This window comes from Actinia tenebrosa, unplaced genomic scaffold, assembly GCF_029948245.1.
Source record: "Actinia tenebrosa isolate PJP-AT-01 unplaced genomic scaffold, QUT_ActTen_1.0 PGA_scaffold8__29_contigs__length_14323225, whole genome shotgun sequence".
NCBI classification, from domain to species: Eukaryota; Metazoa; Cnidaria; class Anthozoa; order Actiniaria; family Actiniidae; genus Actinia; species Actinia tenebrosa.
Window position 1 is genome coordinate 5,240,402 of NW_028292585.1, and position 25,915 is coordinate 5,266,316.

At 37.6% G+C, this 25,915-nt stretch overlaps 1 protein-coding gene across 1 annotated transcript; it reads right to left on the reverse strand.

Moving 5' to 3' along the window:
- On the reverse strand, window positions 1–25,610 carry LOC116308168 (chromatin-remodeling ATPase INO80). Its single transcript, XM_089023971.1, has 43 exons — window positions 25,463–25,610; window positions 24,906–25,060; window positions 23,593–23,714; window positions 23,281–23,348; window positions 22,630–22,761; window positions 22,087–22,204; window positions 21,896–21,966; window positions 21,320–21,445; window positions 20,882–20,935; window positions 19,938–20,036; window positions 18,771–18,875; window positions 18,527–18,608; window positions 17,637–17,765; window positions 17,062–17,129; window positions 16,250–16,322; window positions 15,899–15,993; window positions 15,729–15,761; window positions 15,085–15,165; window positions 14,763–14,858; window positions 14,242–14,301; window positions 13,707–13,772; window positions 13,395–13,480; window positions 13,176–13,260; window positions 12,628–12,745; window positions 11,910–11,995; window positions 11,038–11,205; window positions 10,594–10,696; window positions 9,727–9,760; window positions 9,248–9,330; window positions 9,054–9,144; window positions 8,575–8,658; window positions 8,077–8,409; window positions 7,716–7,821; window positions 7,126–7,348; window positions 6,725–6,852; window positions 6,414–6,508; window positions 6,106–6,178; window positions 5,921–5,965; window positions 4,797–4,910; window positions 4,432–4,534; window positions 3,547–3,629; window positions 2,916–3,126; window positions 1–2,556 (listed from the first exon to the last, which is right to left on the reverse strand). The coding sequence occupies exons 2-43, from the start codon at window positions 25,031–25,033 to the stop codon at window positions 2,024–2,026; spliced, it is 4,791 nt and encodes a 1,596-aa protein (XP_088880097.1). The 5' UTR covers window positions 25,034–25,060; window positions 25,463–25,610; the 3' UTR covers window positions 1–2,023.
- Between the last annotated feature and the right edge of the window lie 305 nt (window positions 25,611–25,915).

Here is a 25,915-nt window from a genome sequence, read left to right on the forward strand (position 1 = left end):
TTTATTTCACGTTGTGATGATTTTATTGAAATTTTTGATGATTCCCCATACATTTCCTTATGACAGGACACCACAGAAACCAAGCTTGGGCTACCTGTGTTGAAAGTAATATTTAATAAGCTCCATTTTTTGGACTGGGGAGTTATAATATATTATGAGACTCGCACAATAAATACATATTATTTGCTCAAGAATTTGTGAAATGCTTTTAAATTAACTAATACAATATAGAAAAGAAGTCTCCTTGAGTATTTTGAATCGTTATGGTTATTTAATAGTAATTTTATAGAGTTGAAACCATATATCTGTGAAATAGTACTAAATAGCACCAATGAAACAATTCAAAATAGAAGAAAAAGATGTATTTTGTGCTATTTCAAGGATATGGTTTGCACCGTAAGGAATTGAGAAAGCTAATGACAGCTTTCATGAGTGAATTAGTATACAGAAAATAGGCAACCCCAAGGGCGGATCCAGGGGGGGCAAAGGGGAGCTGAAGCCTCCCCCCTTCAGCAGAAAAAAATGATGCTTTTTTGTATTGTTTTCCGTATTGTATTTTGTCGAAGGAAGAAACTCAATTAGCCCCCCCCCGCCCCCTTAAAATTTTGGCTGGATCCGCCCTTGAGCCCCGCTAACAAACAGCAGGAGCCGAAATATCCTTCTTACAAGGTAGTCTAGATATGGCACTTTCTTGGGCTGCTTTTCTTTTGTTGGGTTGCCTTTAAAATGTGGGTACCCCGTTGGTGAAATTGATGAGGGAAAGCACAGTATCAGGGAAATCTAGCATATGAGATGTAATGCGAGAAGGGAACTTCCCCTTCTGTAAGTTAGAGTTATTTACCTCAGTCAGTGAAACAGTCCATGAGGGCAAGAGGACTAATTGTTTTAGTCAAATCCAACTAGTCGGTCATTGACAAATATATAGATGGAAACAAGTTGTAAATTAAAGTTAAATATTATATTTTGGTTTTCAAAGCCGGCACTTTTCGCTACTAGTAGGATATAACCTAGGCTGGGTTCATTATGTATGGCAGAGGAGAGGGGGGGGGGGGGGCAGGTAAAATTGAGGGGGGATCGGGAAAATTTTGGTAGGAAAAAGGGGGTGATGGGCAAATTTATATCAGAAAGATGGGGGGATACACAATTTTTGCAAATAGCTACATACAAGCTTTGCTTAGGGGGGATCGTATTTTTTTGCATGACTTTAGGGGGGGGGGGGGGGGGGTTGAGAATTATTCTGGACATTTCAAATTTTCAGCTGCCCCCCTGCCATACATTATGAATGCAGCCTTATAGCCTCATAGTAGCTCATCCAATCCGAATGTAGCATTAATGATAGATGACTAGTTGGATTTGACTAATAGTCATATAGATAACAAGAACACAAAGGAAATCACTTATACTAACCTCTAATAGAATACTAAATATTTCACTGAGGTAAATCCCTTTGCTGCAAGATGACTTGTACTAAGTGATGTTCTAGCAAGATTCTAGAGAGCATGCTTAATGAATTTAGTGAAGTATATGGTAAAAATATAAAAACTACTATTTTACACGTTTCTACATAGCTTTCTATACTACAGTTACTTACTCCTTATATGATAGATCTTTCTCTGAAATCACGTGAGTGACCGTGACAGGGCCATAGCCAGACAAACAATTTACTTAGGCAAATGAGTGGCAAAGCCAGGAGTAAGTAGGATAATTTTGAAATTGAGACTGTCACAAATGCGACCTACAAAGTTTTGTTAAGACATTTCTGACATTTTACCGAGGCAACTGCCTTGCTTACCTTATAGTGGCTACAGCCCTGCACAAAACAATGGCCAAGTCAAGGTTGGACTTCATAAAATACAGTAAATGTATGAACACATCAAGTTCAACTTCGACTTGCAACCATTGTTTTGGAGGTCACTGAAGAGAATTCAGGAAAGATCTATTCTGAGAAAAGTTTATCTGCCAATTTCATTGGCTTGTTTTAGCTTACTATGGGTTTCCTGTGTACCACAGGTATCCCAAAGGATTAAGAGAGACCTGATGATTGTTCATTGGTATTGGTGGTAGTACAAGGGTTCTCATTTTCATTATCGTAGCGTGGTACTGGATGACTAATGGTGCTACTTCCTGCTAAAGAAGTTCCAGCACAAAAAGCCACAGGACTGGATCTTGAGGGGGGAGGGGTAGGTGTTGGGGTCCCTTGGAATGTGAAACCATAGGCTGCGTAAGCTGCAGCTGAGGCTGCTGCTGCTGCTGCAGATGCTGCTGCTGAGGCTGCCAAGGCTCCTGAGCTGCCACGCCCTCTGCCGCGCCCACGAGATACTCTCAAAGGACCTGTACCTCTGCCTCTTCTGCTTGTGCTCCCTCGACCACGGCCTCGTCCTCGTCCTTTACCACGCTTGCCAGTGTTTTCTGTAGATAAGGGGCTGGCTGTTTCACTTATGGAATCTTCATATGTAATAGAGTCGTCATTGTCTGGTCGACCACTGAGAGGTGTAGGGACACCACTGCATGCTGCGTCGATTGATAGAATGGATCCGTCACCTGATGCTAGTGATACTGTGGAATTAAACAGACAGCTGTTAGCAGCCTTTAGGATAATAATGATGCTGATGTTAATGATGATGATGATGATGATGTCTTCTATTTTGGTGTATTTTTGGCTATGAAACAATGTTTTATTCATTCATTTATTCAGCTGTCCTTCTATCCTACACCATTGAAAACAAAGCGAATAAGCATACAGGAAATCCATTGTATATTAAGCGATATTTCATTGCTTCTTTATGCCAGGCTAGTGAAGGCTAGTGCGTGTACACCAGACATTGCTTTGCAGGTCTTACCATTTTCCATGGTAAAAATATTCAAAATATTGTATAACTTGCATTTATCTCTCCCTTCATAAATCGTATTTTTACCTTCATCAAGACTCATGACACTTATTTCATCCATATCAGTCATTCCTTGACGTGATGTGTCCCCATTCATGCTGCTGATCTCAGAAGCTGTTTTAGCACTGTCTATTAACGTCTCAGGTGCTGGTGGGAACAAAGAGCTTTTGCTCTTACGACCCTTCTTGGCCTTGGGTGGTGGTGTGTCTTGATTCTCAGATAACAATGGGCTGTCAATCTGAGAAAAATGAAAATTTATAGCTGCTCAATTAGACAAGGCAACATACGAGCATCTTGAAATTTTATCGCTGTCCTGGATGAATCAAATGGAACATGACAATCATGTTCACTCTCATTTTTTTAGCATATAGACTTGATTTAACATTAGAGCCCGTGATTCTCTATCAGGTTTTAAGAAAGATCTTAAATCTTGGCTCTTCTGGCAAGCGTACAATAACCATCTCAGCTAATTATCTTTATGAGTAAATTCTATGAATATATTATTTATTTCTTTATATTTATTATTGTATTACTGTTGTGTAATTTATGCTCAATATCTGTAAAGCGTTGTTGAATCTTGTAGAATTGACGCTATATAAAATAAAGGTATTATTATTATTATTTATTATTATTATTATTATTTTAAAAAATTATTTACCTCTCCAGGTCCCCCTTTCTTCCTTTTCCTTTCTCTTCGCTTTCGTTGCTCATCTGCTTTTTTCTCCGCTTGTCGCTGTAGAACTGAAATAGGCAAGATAAAAAATTACTATCAACAAAGGGATGAAGTAGAAACCATTGTAGGGAAGTAGCTTGTATCTCATGGTTACACCAACTTGTCTGGTTTGACCAAGACAAGACCCTTTGTACCACAGGTATCCCACATTGATAAATACACAGGTAGCCCAAACCAAGCATTTGTCAATATGGCAATGTTTTTTGTTTACAAGATGTCATGGTACAAGCCCCTTTGTACCACAGGTATCTCACATTGATAAATACACAGGTAGCCCAATTTGACTACTTGTCAGATCGCTTGTATCTCAAGGTTCTGTTATCTGAAACAAATCACTGGTAGGTTTTGTTCAGTCACAGGTAAGAGTTGCTGATATCTGCCCCAGTTGGCGCTCAATACACCAAGAGAACAAGTGCAAGAGTAACACGAAAGGGCAAATTTGAACCTTGAGCAATTCTAGATGTGTTGGTATTTAGTTCCAATCAATTGAAAATTTATCAACTCACACTATTGGAAATAAGAAAAAAATAGCCAAAAGAGGAGAAAATGTGCCAATCCTGGAGTTACTTCAGTTTTCGATATTCTGCGAACTCCAACATTTCAACTGCTTGTTGTTAAATTGGTTTTTCACTGCCGCCAGCCAAGAATATAAAAGGTATTGACTGATTATTTTTGATTGACGGCGACGAAAAATCAAATTTCAGCGTACAACTACCAAGTTCACAGAATATGGAAAACTGCAGTAATTCAGCAGCAGGAATCCTAGAAGCACTGTAACATCTATAGAGTCAAAATACAATATTTATTTACATTTGCTTTCCAGTTCTTCATCATCCAGTAACAAGGACACCACTTCTTTGGGTTTGAGAGCATCTGGTTTGAAATGGCCTCCTGAAATAACCATCTTTTGAATCTGTTAGGAAAAGAAGTGAAGTCAGATCAGACGACTACTGGGTGTGGCAAGGAGGGTAAATAAAGTTGGGTTGGCACAGTTGTTTATCGAGGATAAGTCTACAGATTAAGAAGGTGTTTGCCAACAGGTTCTTTCTTATCTCTAGAAAACTCTACTGCCCTTAATCTAATGGTATCAGATCAAAAAAAAAAAAGTTGGGTACAGGGAGAAGGAAGAGGGATAAGGGTTAAGAAGGAGTTTTTAGTCCAATAGTTGTACTAACCTCACTCTTCTCCTTAGCTCGCTGTAATATTCTCTCTTCAATAGTGTTCTTGGTGACAAGTCTGTAGACTGTTACTTGTCTGGTTTGACCAAGACGATGTGCACGATCCATAGCCTACAACAAACATAATGGAAACATCCTGTAAATACTATGGAATCCAAGCTGAGTATTGGTCAATATGGTAATGCTGTTTGGTACGGGACCATTTTGTACAATACCCCACACCCCAGAAAAACAAATCAGCAAATACACAGGAAGTCCAAACCAAGCATCTGTCAATATGGTAACATTGTTTGCTTACAAGATGTCATAGTACAAGAATCTTTGTACCAAAGGTATCCCACATAGGTAAATACACAGGTAGCCCAAACAAAGCATTTGTCAATATGGTAACGCCCCTCGCTCACAAGATGTCATGATACAACAGTGGCGGATCCAAGGGAGGGGTGCAGGGGGTTCAACTCTGTGCCCCTACTTCGAAGATAACCAATGCAAAATAATGTTTTTTCCCTTTGATTCTAAGGGGTGCACCCCCTCCCTGGGTTAACTTTGTGCAGTGCACCCCTCCCTGAACAAATCCCTGGATCCGCCCCTGTACAAGACCCTTTGTACCACAGGTATCCCCTTTTGGTAAATACACAGGTAGCCCAAGTTGACTACTTGTCGGATTGATTGTATCTCAAGGTTCTGTTATCTGAAACAAATCACTGGTAGGTTTTGTTCAGTCACAGGTAAGAGATGCTGATATCTGCCCCAGTTGACGCTCAATACACCAAGAGGACAAGTGCAAGAGTAACACGAAAGGGCAACCCAAAAAATAGCGCTAATTCTCTCCGCATAATAATTCAGACAATTTAATAAAACAAGTCTTTGATTGATTGACTGATTGATCAACAACACTATAAGGTACAATCGAGGCTTTGCACTATTACATGATGGTAGCCATGACAGGAGGCAGGAGCAATTGAATCTGGTCTAAACTGATTTGCATGAGAAAGAATTCAGTTTCCCAAGGGAAAAGGATTTCATTGTTGTTCCTCTTGTCATGGCTGCCATCACATGATGTTGCAAAGCCTCTATATCCCTAGAAATAAGTTGACCAACATTTTGTTTACAGGTCTTACCTGTTGATCGACAGTAGGGTTCCAGTCGCTATCATAGAAGATAACCTGCAATATGAGTAACATAAAAAATAATCTTATATTAACATCATATGAATCAATCAGAAAAGTTAACAAAAATCAGAATTTTTGCGCGTCTAGAATTGTCTTAATTATCTACAATTTGACAAGTCATTTTTATTTATTACCGTATCAGCTGCTGTGAGATTAATACCCAGTCCACCAGCACGAGTACTCAACAGAAAGACAAAGATGTCGGCACTAAAATATATAAATAATAGACATTAAGTCAAATATTGTCTGATCCTATAACATCATCAAAAGCTATCAGGGGTAGACTGACCAATATTGTCCTCCAGATCTGGGAGGGAACAGTGGAATATTGCTAGATATACAACAGCTTTCCTGTATTCTGATTGGCTGTATTTTCTAAGGTATAGGAAAAGTGTATGTACTGTACTACTTAAGCTAGTGGAAAACAGGATACAAATCTTACTTGTTCTGGAAGTCAGCCACCATATCTCTTCGATCAGATATCTTGGACGATCCATCAAGTCTCATGTACTTATGTTTCCTGTACGTCATGTATTCCTGGGTAAGAAACAATACAATGCATCATAGACTTCTTAAACTTATTTTTTTACTCTGATGAAGGCCTAATGTCCTAAACAAATGACAGTACAGTTGAATTGTGTTCAAAAGTAGAATTGTGTGCGGTGATTGGTAATAATTGAACCAACCAAGTTTTTGCTTCAGCACATTTTTCATTTCATTGTAGCATAACTTTTAACTTGTTGTTTAACATACCTCAAGGATGTCAATCATTCTTGTCATCTGGGAGTAAATAAGCACGCGATGACCTTGCATCTTCAGCTTTGTAAGTAGTCCATCTAGTACCGTTAGTTTACCACTGTCTGTTATCAATGCACTACGACCTGTGTGATAAACGAATAGAATTATATGTATGTTAATGATGAAAGATCAAGGGAAACACAGAATACAATAAAGGAAGGAAGGAAGGATGGAGGAAGGAAGGAAGGAAGGAGGAAGGAAGGATGGAGGAAGGGAGCAAGGATGGAGGGAAGAAGAAAGTAAGGAGGAAGGGACAAATGGAAAAATGGGATGGATAGAAGGGACGGGTAGAGGAAGAAAGGACACAAGAGAAGTGAGAAAGGACAGAAACAAAGAGAAAAGAAATCCCTACTTACTAGGCATCTGGACAAATGACCATCCATTAGGCGGCCTACTGCCTTCCAGCCCACCAATAGGTGATGGGAATAGCTGCATCTTGACCTGGTTAAGATCACATCCCTCAGGATTTCCGTACAATAGCAGGTTACGCTTCATCTCAGTTCCCCCAAGGAGAAGGTCTTGCGTTTCATAGGCTGCGCTTCGATCACTACAGTAACTAAGGTTGTTGCCTGCAACAAGCTAAAGGGGGAAACAACACACTTTTCAGTTGTATGAAATATTCTTGAAGAAAAAATATCAAGATTTCTAAACTCTAAAAGCTTTAAATAGTTGGACTTGCAAAACCAGGGCAATTCCTCTAACTATCTGTTCATCCAACCATCAATCTGTCCATCCATTTATCTATCCATTCATCTGTTCATTCTTCAATTCATCCACCCATTCACCCATTTTTCAGTCTGTCCGTCTATCCATCCCTCCCTCCATGCATGCAGCCATCATTTATCCATCAATCCATCTCTCCATTCCATTCATCTCTCCATACATTAACTCATCTATCCATCCACCTATTCACAAAGTAAACTTAAATGTAAAAAGTATCCCTTACCCTTGGTAAATAAGTTAACAGAATTGAGGGTACATCAGTAGGCTGTAGTTGTCTTTCCTGTGGGTACTTCATGGGCAATCCTATTGGTTCGCTCGGCATAGCATGTCTGGAAAAACCCGATTTTATAAATGAGTAAGATGGTTCCAGAAAACAAAGAAATAATACTCAAAGAATAGGTACGTGGTCTGGAATGGCAAGACCAGCATAAACTCAAGATTCCTCTTTTTCAAACTAGATTTTTTCAAAACTGTTCACTCCTATTGATTTTACGAAACAATATCTGAGTCAAAGCTTTAGTCAACTCCTCACCCCACCCCACAGAGAGAATGTTTGGTACCTCAAAATCTTCCTATGCACTCACCCTTCTGAAGACTTGCAGTGACGATGGTGGTGGTGGTGGTGATGTTTGTGATGGTGGTGATGTGATGTAGTTGCTATGGGGTGACTGCCAGTAGGAGAAAAAGGGCTGGTTGTTGAGTGTTTTAGAGGGGATTTCACAGTTGATTGGTTGTGACTTGTCCTAGGAGTTTTGTCATTTTCATCTAGTATAGGTTGAATGCGATGTGTTAAATGTGAGAGGATCTGCTTCGTGTAACCAGTGAAGACTAGAGAAGACAAAGTAGAACTGGTTTGGATGTTTGGAAAGGAAATTGGTTGGCTTGGCCAAAAAAGTAGTGCTTGTCTGTCTTGATGCCTGCAAGGGAGAGATTTAAAGCATTAATTAGACAACACAACAGAAAACAGCAGTAACAACAGCAACAACACTCTACGGCAATAGCAAAAACAACAGCCGTAGCAACAATGGCAACAACAATAGCATACAATCATTGGTATTATGACTAAGGATTGTCTGACATACTTTGAATTCTTCTTTTCAAGAGACCAGACTCGTTTATGGTTCAAATGATGAACCTCTCGTAACAGAATCCACAGGAAAAGAATCCTGGAACAAACAAACAAACATTCCATGAGCCAAAACAAAAATGTTTTATCTAAAAATTTTAATAGTGCTATCTAAGGTTTCTGTTTAAAAAAACCTTTAAATTTTATCAAACCCTGAAACAACCTCTGGGCTGATCTAAGTCAGGGTATGGCTAACTCACAGATTGAATCCTGAAACAACCTCTGGACTGATCTAAGTCAGGGCATGGCTAACTCACAGATTGAACCCTGAAACAACCTCTGGGCTGATCTAAGTCAGGGTATGGCTAACTCACAGATTGAATCCTGAAACAACCTCTGGACTGATCAAAGTCAGGGTATGGCTACCTCACAGATTGAATTGGAATTTTACCACGTTAGGTTTTGCATAGGGAGGAAAACAATAAGACAACAAACCTGTATGTCAATCCTTTCTGCATCATGGCTGATGCTTGTTCAGGAGAAAGATTGATGAACTGAAGGAATGAGAAACATGAACTTTCAGGCACTAAAAAATAAAAAATATTTATGGGTAAGAAACTAAAAGCACATAGCATGCACAGCATACTGAAGTGGCTTTTTTGAATGGCTCATTGCATTCTGTCACATACCTTGTTCATTTCCTTTTGAGTAGGAGTGTAAAGACTTGGTAATATACTCTGCCATCCATATATTTAGAGTATTATACAAGATTCTGGAAGAACGAATGCATATTTTTTCATCTTCATAAGAATCTTAATTGCCATTATCATCGTCATCATCACCTAACAATCATCATCGTCATCATCACCTACAGTCATCATTGTCATCATCACCTAACAATCATCATTGTCATCATCACCTAACAATCATCAACGCTACAATTCCTGCCACCATCATTGCTACCATATTCTTCATCATCATCACCACCATGATCATTGCCATCAACACCATCTCCATCATCATCATCATCATCATCATCATCATCATCATTAATATCAATATATCGAATAGAGCCTGTTTAGTTTCTCATTATCATTTATATATTCCAATTTTTAGAATGCAAATCATGTTGTCAGGTCTACTGTGAGAAAGAAATATAAATACTTACTTCATACAGCCTGGAAACATTCTGTCTACAAGACCTGAAGCAGATAAAAAGCAATGTGATATTAGAAATGACCATCTTACATGAATATCTCATGAAAAAGGGAAAATGTTTGCATTCGATTATTTATATGTTGTAATGATCTTGTTGGAATGACTTCCTGGTGCAAATAAAATTAGATTCTTTTTTCTTTCTGTCCCCACCATCCCTTCCTTTCTTAAAAGGGAAGCACTGGTGGCGTAGCGGTGAGAGCGCTTGCCTCTCACCAATATGACCTGGGTTTGAGTCCCGCTGAGCTTGGTGTGTAGAGTTGTTTGTTGGTTCTCTCCTGTGCTTCAAGGGTTTTCCGGGTTTCCCAGCTTTCCTCCCTCTGCAAAAATCAACTCCTAAATTGCAATTGGAATTACAGTGGATGAATAGCTACTCTGTAGAAATGCCACTACTAAATCCCATTTATTTATTTTATTTATTTATTTATCTTTCTCATCCATCTTTCATCTTTTTGTTTTCCCTCCCTCTCCACATCCTTTCCTAATTCCTTACTTCCATCCTTTCATTTATTTTCTCTCTTTTTTTTGTCTTAGTAAAAATATGGGTTTCTTGTTTTTTTCTTTTGCGAAACACGTTTGGTGCTAATATGCCGTCTCTCACCAATGCGACCCGGGTTGATTCCCAGGCTCTGAGTTGTGTGCGAGTTGTTCTTTCCTGTGTTTTGAGGGGTTTTTTCCTGTTCCTCCAGTGTTCCACCCTCCATGAACATAAACTTCTAAATTCTAATTCGATCAGTTGTCTTATCAAGTGGAATGTAAAACCCGTTAAGCTATCAATCCACTGTGGAGTAGTAAATCAGATTAGTTTTTTGTGTCTTACCTTCTCTGTAGATCAGCTTAGGCACAAGGAAACATCCCAGCTGAAAAGACGAAATAGGGGAACAGACATCTCTTCTCTCGAACAGTTCTGGGTGATTACATACCTATGATGAAAGATTTGTTATCATGATTGACACACAACTTTACAGGGAGAAAGAAAAGGATAACCCACGTTCCCCTTCTTATCATGTGGGTGTCGACTTAACTCCCCCCTCCCTCCATGAAAGGATAACAAAGAAGTAAAGAAAAAAATTAGGATGACAGGCCAACACCAAAAGAAAACAACTTATCACTGCCTCTCTCCCTCTCCCCACAAAAAAAATAAAAAAAATAAAAAAAATACAAAAACAAAAACAAACAAAAAACTAAAACAAAACAAAACAAAACAAAACAAAAACAAAGAAAGAAAGAAAAACAAAAGAGGAAAGGAAAACTAATTTCTTACCTTTCTGAACTGCATAACAAGATTCATTAAACTACTAGTTGTTGCATTTGCAGCAGATGACGATGAAGCTGATGTATAGACCAAATCATCTATGGATATCTTGTTCTTAACAGCCTGGTACAGCCATTTTTGTCTGGTAGTGAGTCGGCAAACTAACTTGATCTCAATCTGAAAATAACCAGGAAGTGGAGACACTTAGAACACACGGAAGAAAGAAATGAAAGAAACAGGAGAGAAGGGGAAGCTGAATGCATGGAAGAAAGGGAAGGAGGAAGAGAGTGATGAAAAGGAAGGAAGGAAGGAGAGGAAGGATGAGAGATAGGATAATTTAAAGGATAAATGGATGGATAGAAAGAAGAAAGAAAAAGGATGAGAGGAAAGCAAGAAAGAAAGGAAGGAGAAGGAAGGATGAGAGACAGGAGAGTTCAAAGGATAAATGGATGGACGGATTGATAGAAGGAAGAAAGAAAAAGGATGAAAGGAAAGCAAGAAAGAACGGAAAGAGAGGGAAGGATGAGAGACAGGTCAGTTTAAAGGATAAATGGATGGATGGATGGATGGATAGAAAGAAGAAAGAAAAAGGATGAGAGGAAAGCAAGAAAGAAGGGAAAGAGGGAAGGATGAGAGACAGGATAGTTCAAAGGATATATGGATGGATGGATGGATGGATCGAAAGAAGAAAGAAAAAGGATGAAAGGAAAGCAAGAAAGAAGGGAAAGAGAGGGAAGGATGAGAGACAGGATAGTTCAAAGAATAAATGGATGGATGGATGAAAGGAAAGCAAGAAAGAAGGGAAAGATAGGGAAGGAAAGAGAGGGGAGGATAATCAAAGAATAAAGGAGGACAGCTGACAACATCAAGGTTATAGATACCTTATCTGATAACTCATTTTCCACATCTCTCTTGATCCTTCTCAACATGAAAGGCTTCAAGATCATATGAAGACGAGATAACTGGTCTGAAATTAGAAAACAAATCATCTAGAATCAATCAGATCCACAGTTTGAGTCAGAGAGTATCTAGTCCATGTAGATATTTGACTCCTAACTCTAGGACAACAGACCCCTTGCACTAATTCCCTATCCGGAGGTCAAAACAATTAATTTTTCTTCTCTTGAGATTTGATAACATTTCTCATGTTCACCTGCTGTTTACTAGCTAACTACCACTGTACTACGCTACAAAAAACCCTTGAATAACGGAAGAGATCTTACTTACTCTACCCAGATGTGATATACCATAATGAATAAGGTGTACGCAGGAATAGTCATTAGTAAATTGTGTTGCTTCCATGTATATTTATGAATTTTATTAGCCAAGCTTCTGCACAACTATTGCACCATCAAGGCAACAGCAAGTGAGCCAGTTTTTTTTCTAGTCAATGTACACTGTCTCACTAGCCATTGTTTTCTTGATGCACTAGTTGTGTGAAAGGTTGGCTAAAAACTTATTTGTAAATATAGGTGCAAGAAACACAATTTTCTATTTCATTTTCTGTTTCAACAAGCAAATTTGTTTTTGTAAAAAATTTTCCAAGCTCCAGGAAGGATTCAAACCCATGGCTTTCTGTTGTTTTATTGTGGTACTCACTTTGGTCTATAATGGACTTGTTCTCTGCATGGCTCTCAATGTCCTTAGAGAACCATTCATTGAATTCTTCATGAGAGTCAAACAATGTTGGCATAATGAAGTGAAGTAAAGCCCACAACTGGAACAGAAAACAACACACCTCTTGCATATTATTGCATCCCAAGTAGCCATTCTATGGCCTCGGAAAAAACTGGGTTTAGTTGGAGGTGCAGTGCATTTTTGGGCCGTTTTAGGGGACAAAAAAACCGTCATCTTGGAGAAACTGGAAGATTATTTAGAAGGGGGACTGATTAGAAGTTGGGGGCTTAATAATTTTCCTAATCTTTGGAAATTCATAATTACTTTGTTTCATAATCTTGACAGGTGAAATGAGTTTCAAAAGCCTGCCAAGGGAAAAGGATCACAATGTTCCTTTTGGGTGGGGCTTGTTAGAGGGGGCTTAATTTCTAGGGATTATTGGAAGGTGGGGCTAATTAAAGGCTGGGGGCTTAATAAAAGAAATATGGTAACTAGGTTGTTTATAATAAATTCCTATTTATTAACTCTACCTCTTGCATGCTGTTTTGAATGGGTGTTCCAGTCAGTAGTAAACGATTCCTACATTGATACCCCAGAAGAATCTTCCATCGAACACTGAAAACATCAAAATTAGAGTTAAGAAAAAAGTAGCCTTCACGTCAAGTGGTTCCTTACTCACTGAGTCTAAATGGGATAAAGAAATGGAAATGAAATGAAAACTAATGAGATATGAAAAAATGAAAAATAACCTTGAACTACTCTTGATGGCTTGTGCTTCGTCAAGTACAATGTACTGCCACTTTATTCTTTGGAAATAACGAACATCTTGCACAACCTGTACAAAAACATTTAATGGTTACTTATAGGTAGGTGTTATACACTGGCCAGGAGGATAGGGAAAAACTGTGCTGAGGTCTTGAATATATGGACCAAGACCGTTGAGAGATGAAGAAAGATGTCTGAATAGGGGAATATTGGATAGGGTGGGGGGGAGGGGAGGAGGGGGTGGGATCCTCCTTGGTTCACATAGAATTTTAACAACAATATTTCAGAGTATTTACCAGTTGGTAACTTGTAATTAGAAGGTGGAAAGGTGCTTCATTCCTGTCACTGATGTGAGTTTGCTTCTATTAAGAGAAAAAGGTAGATTAATATATAATAATGTTAGATATAAATGTGAAAAAGATGGTTTTAGTTTAGACGTGAGGCCTTAGGGACAGGGTTAAGCCTCGGTTTGTCAATTTCATTGTATTCTTAGGCCAAAGAATAATACAATAAAATTTGAACACATTGTCTGTTGTTGAGACCCCACAGAGGAATTTGGAATTTCCGAAGAGTAGGGGGGGTTAGAGAAAGAACAAAATTTACAGAGTTTGTATGGAAGAAAATTGGAATTTCCGGGCGGTAGGGGGTGTTTTAAGAAAGTTCCTCCATGAGGGGGTGTGGATAATTTTTGGAACTACAAAATTTATGAAAAATTTGTTTGTGTGGCCTTGGTTGAGTAGCCACACTGTAACAAAAAAATATGGCCATGATTTTTATCTTCTCCGGCTCGCTCATTTTGTGATCTGAAATCATCCATCTACAATAGCTCACCTGGCTCCAGAATTTCCTGAGAGATTTTCTATCACTTTGATTACCCCAGTAAGGAAGGACCTGTTGGACAACAACAAAAAAATGTTATATGACTGACAACTATTAGGGGTATCGGGATTCTTACACCCGTTCCATATGCTGCTGTACTCATGTGTCGAACCTAATATAACCAGGTTCAACTCTAAATAATTTTGGAGCAACTGTGATTCAGATGGATAACTAAACTGAATTAGGTACATTGTACTGAAAGAAATTAATAAATTAAGTACGTCTAATTTGAATTTGGTAAAGCAAACACGTTAAGTTTGGCAGAGCTGGCTGGATTATGCGACACTGGACAGGCAGCTGATTTATACGATGCCCTTTTGCGGTACTTATTTCACCTATTAGGTGCAGCAGATGAGTGGAGCAGAGTATTAAATGGGCCTTACACCCCAGTAGAAAACTTCCTCCAAACATTAATCATTTCAAGAAAATGTTTTGAAATATTTACATATCGTTGTTATTCTACATTTAAGTACCTTGAAGTGAGGTATAAACCTTGCTACTTCTTGTTGCCAGTTGTGGAGTGTAGATGCTGGAGCAACGACGAGAAATGGACCCCAGATATGATGGACCTATAAATACACATACGAGAACATTTTAAATCTTGGAACTCTAACGGCAGGATAGCAGGCAGGCAGGCAAACAGACAGAAAGTTAGGAAGACTGACCAACAGAAAAAAGACATTCTATAGCACTAGGGAGGGTGGGGCACGGGGGGTGGAAGTGTCCCCCCTAAAGTTTTGATAATTAATTGTCAAGATACAATGGACAAAATTAAAACCATTACAATATTTGTACCTCAGCCAGATATGACAAGAATGCTATAGACTGTACAGTCTTGCCTAGTCCCATCTCATCAGCAAGAATCCCATTGATACCCTGTAAAACAAATCAAAAGTCAGCGATAAGATCTACACTTGACAGGACAAGATTGCTATGAAACCCTTACTCCTTGACACAGAAAAAAAAAACAGCTGCTGTGGTTTCTCTCATCCTTCTTCAATTCCTCAATAAGGTCAAAGCACAAGGAGAGGACCTCAGAAGTTATTTATGTTTTCTTGGGTGGGATAAAGGCATGAGTAACCAGTAAAATATCATCCCTGATCCAACACTGGCTTACAATAAGACACAAGAAGAAATACAAAAAGGTGTTTTAAGGCATTGCAGCACAGGAGAGAGGGAGGGAGGGGTGATTAGGTCAGGTGAGAGGAGGGGTGAGGAGACTAGGGGAGGGGAGGGGTAAGGAGGTCAGGGGAGGGGTGAAGAGGTCAGGGGAGGGAAGAGGAGGTCAGGGGATGAATGAGGAGGTCAGGGGAGGGGAGAGGTAAAGAGGTTGGGGAGGGGAGGGGTGAAGAGCTTGGGGAGAGGAGAAGGAGGGTGGGGAGGGGGATGGGAGAGGTTCCTATGTACCCAGTGAATTATCTCACAAGATAATACATTACCTGCTCATATAAAGTAATCAGCCAATTCATTCCCTGGTGACAAAAAATATCAAAATTACTCTGGAAAGGTGAATAGACTTGTGCCTGTTTTCATTGCAGCTACACACTAACTGTTTAATTGACAATAGACTAGCTAGATTATTTCTTGTACCTTGACATAGTCTACTCACCTTCAGCTGATATGTTTTTAGTAATCCCTGAAAGAGTTTTGGTTGAGGAAGGTCGGCAGTAAGATTAGGGTTGGCCAGACTAAAGTTTTCATCAACTGTTCAAATATTAAAAATAGCAACATATTTATAGTAATGATTTGATGGACATAATAATTATAATAAATAATTTATATGGGGCAAATGGCAACTTTTAAAGCAGCAGTGAGTTAAATTTTGATGGAAGGAAACAGGAAACATTGGAGATGAATGATTGGAATTATTGCTGTGGGCCCTGTAGTAAAAACATACTCTCCAAAAGAAAAGAAGAACTAACAAAGCTAAAAATATAGAAGGAATTCATGGTATGCTTACATGATTCTTGTGATAAAGCAATTTTCTTACTGATACCATACTCTTGCTCAACACTTGAATCAAATGCTTGGGTCTGAGGAATAGAAGCAATAGACTTTACGTTGAGTTTTAATCTTCAAAAAAGAGGGTTCTAATGGGGTAGGGACACTATGGAATGTAGAACATATTTTTAGTACCTACAATACACATGAATATATGAGATATGGAGTAGCTGAAAAATAGCTGTTGTCCACGAGAGTGAACACTGTACATTTACATGTACTGCAGCATAGCACACCTTATCATGTCTGGGGTTGGGTGGGTGGGTTATTCACAATCATTGGAACAAATGTCATGCAGGAAAGAGCATAGGGAGCCCAATTTAGATTAAAGTGAATGGTGAAAATAAAATCGGAGTTTAAATTTGAGGTCAAGATAATGACCTCCATAATACGAAAGAGTAAAAAAATCCACAAAAAATGCACTAGAACATTTTTTCACAAGCCCCTTTGTTTTCCTATCATATTATTGTTTATATTTTGTAAATATAAACAATTATATGATTTGTTATATTCATTTCTATTTAAAGTGTGTAAATAAATTTTGAATCCTACATACCCTATGGTATCTAATGCCGATCTTATGTAAATATACTCTAAATTGGGCTCCCTGTGGAAGGAGTGACTAATTCATGCATCCCAAGGAATTGTGGGATATCTATTGTTATGTTAATTTCATGTTTTATTTCCAGTATAATAGTGTTCATATTACTGTGCTACACGTGCACCTTCCAAGTGGTCGTATCAGTATTCATTTAGTATATGCACACATACCCTTGCTTCTTGTTCTTTCAATGCATTTTGTGCGTTCGCTAGTGCTTCCATTTTCATGGCCTTCGCATCTGGAAATAGAAAAAAAAGAGAATTGAAAAATTCACACATGCACACAAAAGTAATCATTAATAGCTCTCCAATTTTCAAATCTTAGGTGATATATGGTTCTTGTTTTTTCCTTAGAATAATCTGAGCAATGTTTCCTGCTGCCTAGGCCTGCCTCTTCATTACTTTCCTAGATCACAAGTAAATTCTACTCTGACGAAGAACTAAGGTCCGAAATCAGGGTTTAAATTCCCACAAATTAATTAGCAAAATGTAGGTTGAAAATCGAAATTAGCTTGAAGATGCTCAATGTACGACATGAGTTTATCTAAGTCAGCAATAACAAAATAAAATCCTACTGTAACTCTTTGAAATGTTAGCACGTCCTGAACTCTAAATGGTATTTAAGTTTCCTTTTTACTGTTGAATTTAAGATACCTACGTCCCACTGGCGTAACCGCTCTGAGCGTAACCGCTAGTCATCAGCAGTTTTGTCAAATTAAAGCACATAAATAATGCCTTAAACTCACCATAATTATCATCATTTTCAATGTCAAACACAACTCCTCCCTGTACTGTTTTGACCATGTGACTTGAGGATGGTTCGTCAAGCTTTTTCAGGATGTTCTGAACCTCTTCTGATTTTGCATTTTTTGCATCTGGATAAAACCAGAAACATTAAACTTTAACAAGGCATTAGAGGTTTTGCACATGAATGCAGCCATGACAGGAGGCAGGAACAATTGAATCTGGTCTAATCTGATTTGCATGAGAAAGAATAAAGTTTCCCAGGGAAAAAGGACTCCTGTCATGGCCACCACCATGTGATGTTGCAAAGCTCTGTATTAGTTTATCCTAACAGGACTATTGGTGACTACGAGGGTTATCCAGCCGGCAAGGGTAATCCACAACCGGCAGAACGAAGCCTGGGAGTGGATGAACAAAGAATGGTGAGATAAAACAAAGAACACAGCTCACATGTAGAACAATACACATTGTTCACCATAATCCCTGCTTTCTTTGTTTTTGTTATTTTGTCCAATCCCAAGCTTCGTTCTACCAGTGGACACTGACCCGCTGGCAATGGGCCAGTGCACTTCGTTAATGATCAACTGTTTCCTCTCTTAACCCTTCAAATATCCTATTGACACATATGTTACATTCTAGGATTCCATTTTTCATCTCTGTTTCCAAGAGAGTTATTAATGACGATATGGCGGCCATGTTGGGGGTAAAAAACAAAGGAAGCTAATGGTAATCTTTTATTAAATACCACCAACATGGCAGCAATGATGTAACAGAAAGTGAAAATTAGGAAACCTTGGGAGTAGGGATGGGGGGCTTAAAGTCCATTGCCATGGTACTACAGTAATTCTCTTCTGTTGAAGGGTTCAGTGTTGTGGTAGAGATTTTTACTCACTCTTCAGTTTCTTGCTCATGAAGTGAGCATATAGTTCCGTTTGGGTGATAAGGAAGTTCAGCTTTCTTTGCTGTCTGCGAGCCTGGAAAGGAACACACATGGAATGTTGAACATAATAAAACCCACATTTAATCAACTGTACCATCTTAAAATGCGAAATTGTTCAAAATTATGAATAGTATGAAAGGTTTCATTTATTCATTTGTTTATTATTCACTTTTATTTATTTGTCCCATTTTCTTACCTCTCGTAGTTCATCATCCATCTTCCTCTGTTCCATGGCTTCCTTCTCAGCTCTTTTTCTGTGTTCTTTTTCCACCTTTTCATATTTCTTCCAGTAAGCCAACATCTGAAGGAATTAGAGGGGAAAATTCGTATTATTTTTAGAGTGCATTTTAATGTTCCTGTGACACAGATAACTCTTCTCACACACCACTGGGAGCTATTGTCCAGCTGACTGCCGCCAGCTGACTTCTTTATTTCTGAATAATTCAACATATGCATTACTGTAATACATCATTCTTATCATTGCAACATGGTTTCCATGAAAAACTACTCTAAAGTCCTTCCATTAATGCTGGCCTAGGGTTGGGGGGGTACTGTGGGGCTAACTAACAGTCATGGCGGACAGCGAAAAAGCAACTGATGAAAACACTGACCACGTGACTAATATCCCTCGGCCCAGGCTCCAGTGGTGTGAGAAAACATTTTCCACTTATTTCGTTCCTCAGCCAGTGGAAAATACAACATATTTTCCATCTAATTTACAACAAATTTTTGTTTAGAGCCATAACTCTGAACACCTAGAAGTTGTCTGGCTTACAAAAACATACCAAGCACTTTAACAACAGAGATAATATTACAAAGGTGGTGGGAGAGATAACGAGAGACAATAATATTTACAAGGGCAATTTTTCATGTACAGCTGCGAAATACTTGTCAATTCAATATTGCAATTAAAAATTGTTTCATCTGGCAATTTTACACAGCTATATTTTTTGCATTGTGCAAAAAAATCATTGTTGCAAATTGTCTTGTGGATAAAATTAACTTGTTTAAATTAACTTGATATCATTTACTATAATTGTGGTTGTAAATAATAATGATAATAATAATCAGTCTTTATTCACATTGATAAAATACAATCAAGTGGTGCGCTAAGAGACTAAAACATAAAAGGACTAAAAATACTAATATTTATAAATTAATCTGTTGGAAAAACTATTCTTAAAACGTTCAGTGTGACCGCAGGCATAGTGGTACTGGACCTTCTTAAATTATATGAACTAATTTTGGCAATAGGCAATAATATTTTTAAAGGATCCTTATCAGCTTTCTTAACCTTGGCTGCAATTTTCTTATCTACATTTTCTAACATGCTTCTGATATCCTGATGCTGTGAAATCCTTACCTCTCTGGAGAGTCTTCTGGCTCTGGGTACAGTTTGCTGTGCAATCTTTTGAGAACGCTGTGCTTCTCGTCTTCTTTCTTTTTGACATAGCTGAGCCAGCTGAAAGACAAATAAAATTAAGAACTGTGTTTACTTTGGACAACAAACACTTAATAATAATAATAATAATAATAATAATAATAATATAACTGGGAAATTGCTTAGATATATAATGTATCCGCAATTTCACTAAGAGCAATACTTGTAAAACGGGTTAAAGTTGAAATAAACAAAATAATAATAATGATAAGGATAATAATAATAATAATATAACAAATACGCCAGTTTCACATTCGATGCATACAGTTATATTTTAGGACAAGAATGATAAAAAGGTAAATTTTACGTGAAAAGATGAAAAAATGAAAAAACTGATGTAAACTTCGGACGCTATTCCTTCGTCGGAGTAAAAGAGAGGGACAAGACTCATTTGCGCAGGCTCCGCCTTGTTTGTAGGTTATTCAAGTTACCATTCAAAGTTATTGGGATTTCAAAACATTGTTATTGTTCAACTTGCAGATTCTTTACATTAAAATCGACATTTGCAAATGATTTGCTCTTAAACAAGCCTGTACAAATGAGTCTTTAGTCATAAAACACAGTTGTCTTTACTGAATGAGAAAAGGGAATATTCTTATTTTTATTGAGTGCAAATTGTCCACTTACTACAGTATACACCGAATCGAAATATGGGGACCAATTTGAACAACTATTGTTCTGCACTGACTAGGGACTGACTAGCCTTGTGTTCACGTGGAAACATAAAAGCTAAACTACAGTGTTTGACAGGGATTTTGGCCACCGAGAAATTTGGTATCTTTCCACACGTAATGTATCTTACCACATGTAAAATACCCATCTCACGTGATGGTATATTAATAATAATTATTCAAAACTATAATTACCTTCTTTGCATTGCTAAGCATGTTATTCCTAGCAGACGCCTTTTGCCTCTGGGCCTATAAAAAATAGAAATAAATTAAATTTAGTAAGCAGAATTATGTATAAATAAATCAATACATTCTTTTTGGATACAGTGGAGCCCCGTTATCTTGAACCTCCAATAATAGGGGTTTGTGATAATCCAAAATGAGTGGCAAAAGTCATGGGACAAGTTCACAATAATAGAAAGTTCAAGAAATCCAGAGTTTGAGAAAAAAGCACTCATTGTAAATGATTTTTAGAACTAGTTTTCAAAATGTTGTTTTTACTGTACAAAATAACCTAGAGTACGAATATCGCAGGATATTTTTAATTGCTCCAAGCTTTCTCCTGAGTTATTTGTACTCTAATTTAAATAGTTGGAACATAAAAAAGCATATCATGAGTGAGATTAATGTTACCCTTGGAATTTCTTTTCTACAGATGTGAGACCAGATCTTCCTTCTTTTGGCATCAGCTTCTTTTCTTCGTATGAGAGTTTTCTTGAGAATTTTCTCTTGAAGGGATAGTCGTTTCTGTTCATCTATCTGTTATTAAGATAAAGGAAACCAAGATGAAGGAGCTCTTGATATTGTGTTTTAGAGGTGGAGGGAATCAAGGGTGGTGTAGTGGTAGTACACTCACCTCTTACCTCTGAGTCTCAGGTTGGATTCCTGGACTCAGCATTGCATGAGTAGCATTTCATAGGTCTTTCCCTTGATTCTGTGAGTTAGACCTGCCCTGTCTTAGCCCAGTAGATCTTTCAGGGTTCCATCTGTAAATTAGTCAACCCCTGACTTAAATCAGTCCAGAAGTTGTTTCAAGGTTATATATGTGAGTTAGCCATGACCTGAGGTAGTTCAGGGGTTGATAAATATATTTAGAAGTTTTTTTTTGTTTTTTTTTAGGAAGATTCAAAAAATATGATATTTTCATTTTATTAAAAATTCTTAAAATGGGAAACCGGTTCCGACCACTTCCTTGGATAATAAATGTACCTGTTCATCAGTCTTTTTCTTTTTCTTGATTTTCACTTTTTCTTTTTTTCCACTAATCACCTTCATGTTACCTGGAAAAGAACAAGAAAATTGAAAACCAATTGATCACCTCATTAGGAATCAAAGTCTATCATGTATAAATAAAAATAAAAATTGGTTACAATATTTAGAGAGATTTAGAGAAAACTTACTGTCCTTCAGCTTCTTTTTCTTGAGTTTCTTTGAGCCAGCAAATTGTCTCTGGAAGTCATGGTACTTATCCTGGCTGGACAATAGGCTGGTGCCGTAATGCTGATAGCATGCCAGCTGCTATTTACCACAAAATTATGGATATAAAAAGTGTATCACAAAAGGTATCAGGGGTGGGTTTGGGGGGGGTGGCTAAATGGCCTGTTCCCCCCTTTATGAGGGATTCTTTTCTAAAGAGGGTTGCCCTTGCTGTACTTGAAGTTGTTTTGCCCTTGCTTTACTTGAAATTTTTACTGACAAGACTACTTGGATCCCACTTTTTTACTGGTTCTGCCCTTGAATGACTACAACGGCATTATGCTGATGATGGTATGGATGATAATGACAACTATGATGATGATGGTGATGGTGGTAATGGTGATGATGACAATGATGATGATGGTGGTAATGATGACAACATCAATGACAATAGAGAAAATAATGGTATCAACAAAGTACTTTCATTGCAGATGTTCAACCAAGCACCAAGCCCCTAACCCACTTACATCCTGATCCTGAAAGAATTTTCGTTGAGCTGACTTTTGCTTTTTGTGGAACCAAAGCATCCTCTGTAGTTCTTCATCAGTAATGGGTTCATCTTCATCAGAACTTTCAGAACTGTCACTCAACAAGACATCCTACATTCAAAATTTAATAATAAACAAAATATGTTTAATAAACAAATAAAAATCTACCGGTTTTGGCTGTAATCACAGAGTGGGACAATCACGAACGAACCCTCAGATCCATGCTAGGTGAAAGCCCAAGATCAAATTGGAATTTAGAAGTTGATTTTTGAGTGAGAAAAACAATGATAGAATAGTTTAATAGCTAGAATATTGATGGTTAAATGGAAAGTATGGGTGAATTAAACAGAAAGATGCACGCGTGCATAAATGATAGATTGACAGAAGGTTAGATAGATTCAGGCTGGATGAAGGACTAAAACGAATGCAACAAACTTACTTTTTCAGATATATCTGTAATTTTTTTTACTTTGCTGTAAGAAGTTTCTATATTATTTTATACATTTTATACAAACCTTTCTCACTCCAGTTAACAGAGTTTCATACGTATTAAATTTTATATTCAGATTCGCGAATCTGAAAAATTATCATGATAGATCTCTTTACATAACATGATATGCATTTTCTTACCTTTAACCATCCGCGCTCATTCTTTACTTTTGTAAAATTGTACAGCCTTGATTTGTCAATATTGAAATCTAAAAATAAACAAGAAAATTGGTTGTATTCCTGTGGTTTTAGGGATCTGTTTTAGGCTTTTTCACAAGACCCTGAAATTATTTTTTGATTGCTTTTATTACTGAATTCATTTGGGCAACAATGTCAAACTTTGCAAAGTGATGTGAAATTCTTTTGAAATCTCACTCAGCCACACAATTCTTATATGATCTATCTATATTATTTCTACTGTAAGTACTGTATTAGTATATCTTTGGTACTTGCCTTCTTTATGCAATAATCCATTTGATGTAACATGACACCCATCACCATTAACAAAGCCAGTATTTTCAGGTTTAAACGCTAAATCTTTTTCCAGATCACTAAGATCACTATTTTCTGAGTCACTAAAATAAATAATGGATAATATAAACAAGATAATTATTATTAGTATCTAGCTTTAGAACGTCTAAGTTCTCCAATCCTGTTAAAGTTGGTTGTCTTGACCAGTCATATGTAAGTGTTGGAACAAAATGAAAAGTATCTTTAAAAATAAAAATAAAAGTAAAAAAATAAATATTTAAAAAAGCCATTAAAAAAGCCATTTTAATGCTTTTTGTATCTATCATAAATTTTACTGTACTCTTTAAAGTACAAAGGCTTTCTCCAGAAAAAATCAAATGCTTCATATGTGTCTAGAATTCTACTGTGTTTTCTGATTCTTAGACAAGCAAATGGCTTTCTCCATGAAAAGCCAAGCAAGCGAGACCAATTAAGTGTCACAGATCTATCTAGCATCTTACAAGTTCATTGTTTCTTAACCAAGCAAGCAAATGGTTTTCCCTTGGAAAAACCATGGGGGAAAAGCCAACAAAGTTATATATTGGCATGCATATAGCATTTTGTGGAGAAAACCATTTGAGTGCTTTATATATCTATCTAGCATTAATGATGTGAAACTTTTTGACTACAGTACAAGCACCAATAAATGGATTTTCCCACAGAGAAAAGGCATTTTTGAGTGTGCTCCATACGAAAAAACCTGTTTTATGGCCCAATCTTAGTTTGTGATCAAACTTCAATATAATTTTTCACACATCAGTGTTTATAACCTATCCAATGATGGATTTAAAAAAATCCAAAAATTCTGTCATGCCTTTCAATAAATTTTTTTTTTTGTCTTTCGTGAGGGGTAACCAGTGTGTGCCAGTGAAAAGGTTTACAATTTACATATACATATATATAAATCATATTTGGGAAACATGCAATAAATCAGATTTGGAAGATTAAAACTTTAGGTCTATGGAGAAATTTCTCATAAAGAATTAATATGGGAAATATCAGTAGAAATGATTCATAACTTCCTAAATAGGGAAATGAATGCACTACATATTTGTAAAGAAGATTCTGGTTATAACTTGAAAATAGTTTAAAATATTCCAAAATGTTCTTTTCACAAAAAATTATGAAGTTAAATAATTTGGTACCCCAATCTGTACCCCTTAGCAACACCCAGGGGTATAGGACCAGACACTAAACCCCAGAGATCTTTGCTTAAATGTTTAATAACATTACTAAAGAAAAGAAGATCGACTCACCTCAGGTTCGAAAGGAAAGGGTCGGAAAAAATTCCTTCAACAAACCCAAGGAAAGGTTCAAGTCGTAGCGCTTTCTCCAAATGTTGGACATGTAAAGGTGGTGCTGGAGACGAAATAGGGGACGCCATGTCCAAAGAAGGAGTTTCGACTCCCACCTGGAATATAAGAAGATGTTTTAGAGAGAATAGAGCGTTGGAGTTGAATGGCACGTTACAGCAACGCGTTGTGCTCTGATTACGAAAGACCTGGTTTGATTCTAGTTTCTTTTTGTAAAGTCTGTTTGATGGTACAAAGGGTTTCTCACAGAAAACACTACCTTCGAGCAAAAACTAACAAACCACGAGTAAAAAACACTCATACAACATCAAATGAACGGTTTCAAAGAACGAGACGCCACCAAAAATCACTCTTTGATCGTTCAAACAAAGGATTCCTCTAAGCGCTTGACTCGCAGACAACACAAGTAAACCACTCCAAAGAGGAAAAATTACGACGAAAAGAGAAGAAAACCAAAGCCATTGCTACAAACAGGAGTGTTGAAGTCAAAGTACACTCACCGAGGCCGAACTCGGTTATTTCTCCCAGAGAATTCGAAGAGAAAACGCCTTGATTTCCATGCTCTCTTGTGTTGGAGAGAGTTGGCGGTTATGGCGGATTTGTTCGGTCGTGTTGGCAAAATGCTTGCAATGTGGCCCATGACCATCATTCCCCTTTGCAGGGGGTAACCATCACACAGGTATCCCAACAAGAGTAAGTCTGTTCTAGGGTCATTTGGGCCGCAAACGTTAGAATGACACTGGGATGGCCGATCATGTCATCATTATCATAATCATGATCGTCATCATCATCATGACCATCATTCGACCCTTTGCAGGCGGTAACCATCACACAGGTATCCCAACAAGAGTAAGTCTGCTTTAGGGTCGCTTGGGCCGCAAAAGTTAGAATGACAGGAATGGTATGACCGATCATGTCATCATTATCATGATCATGATCGTCATCATCATCAT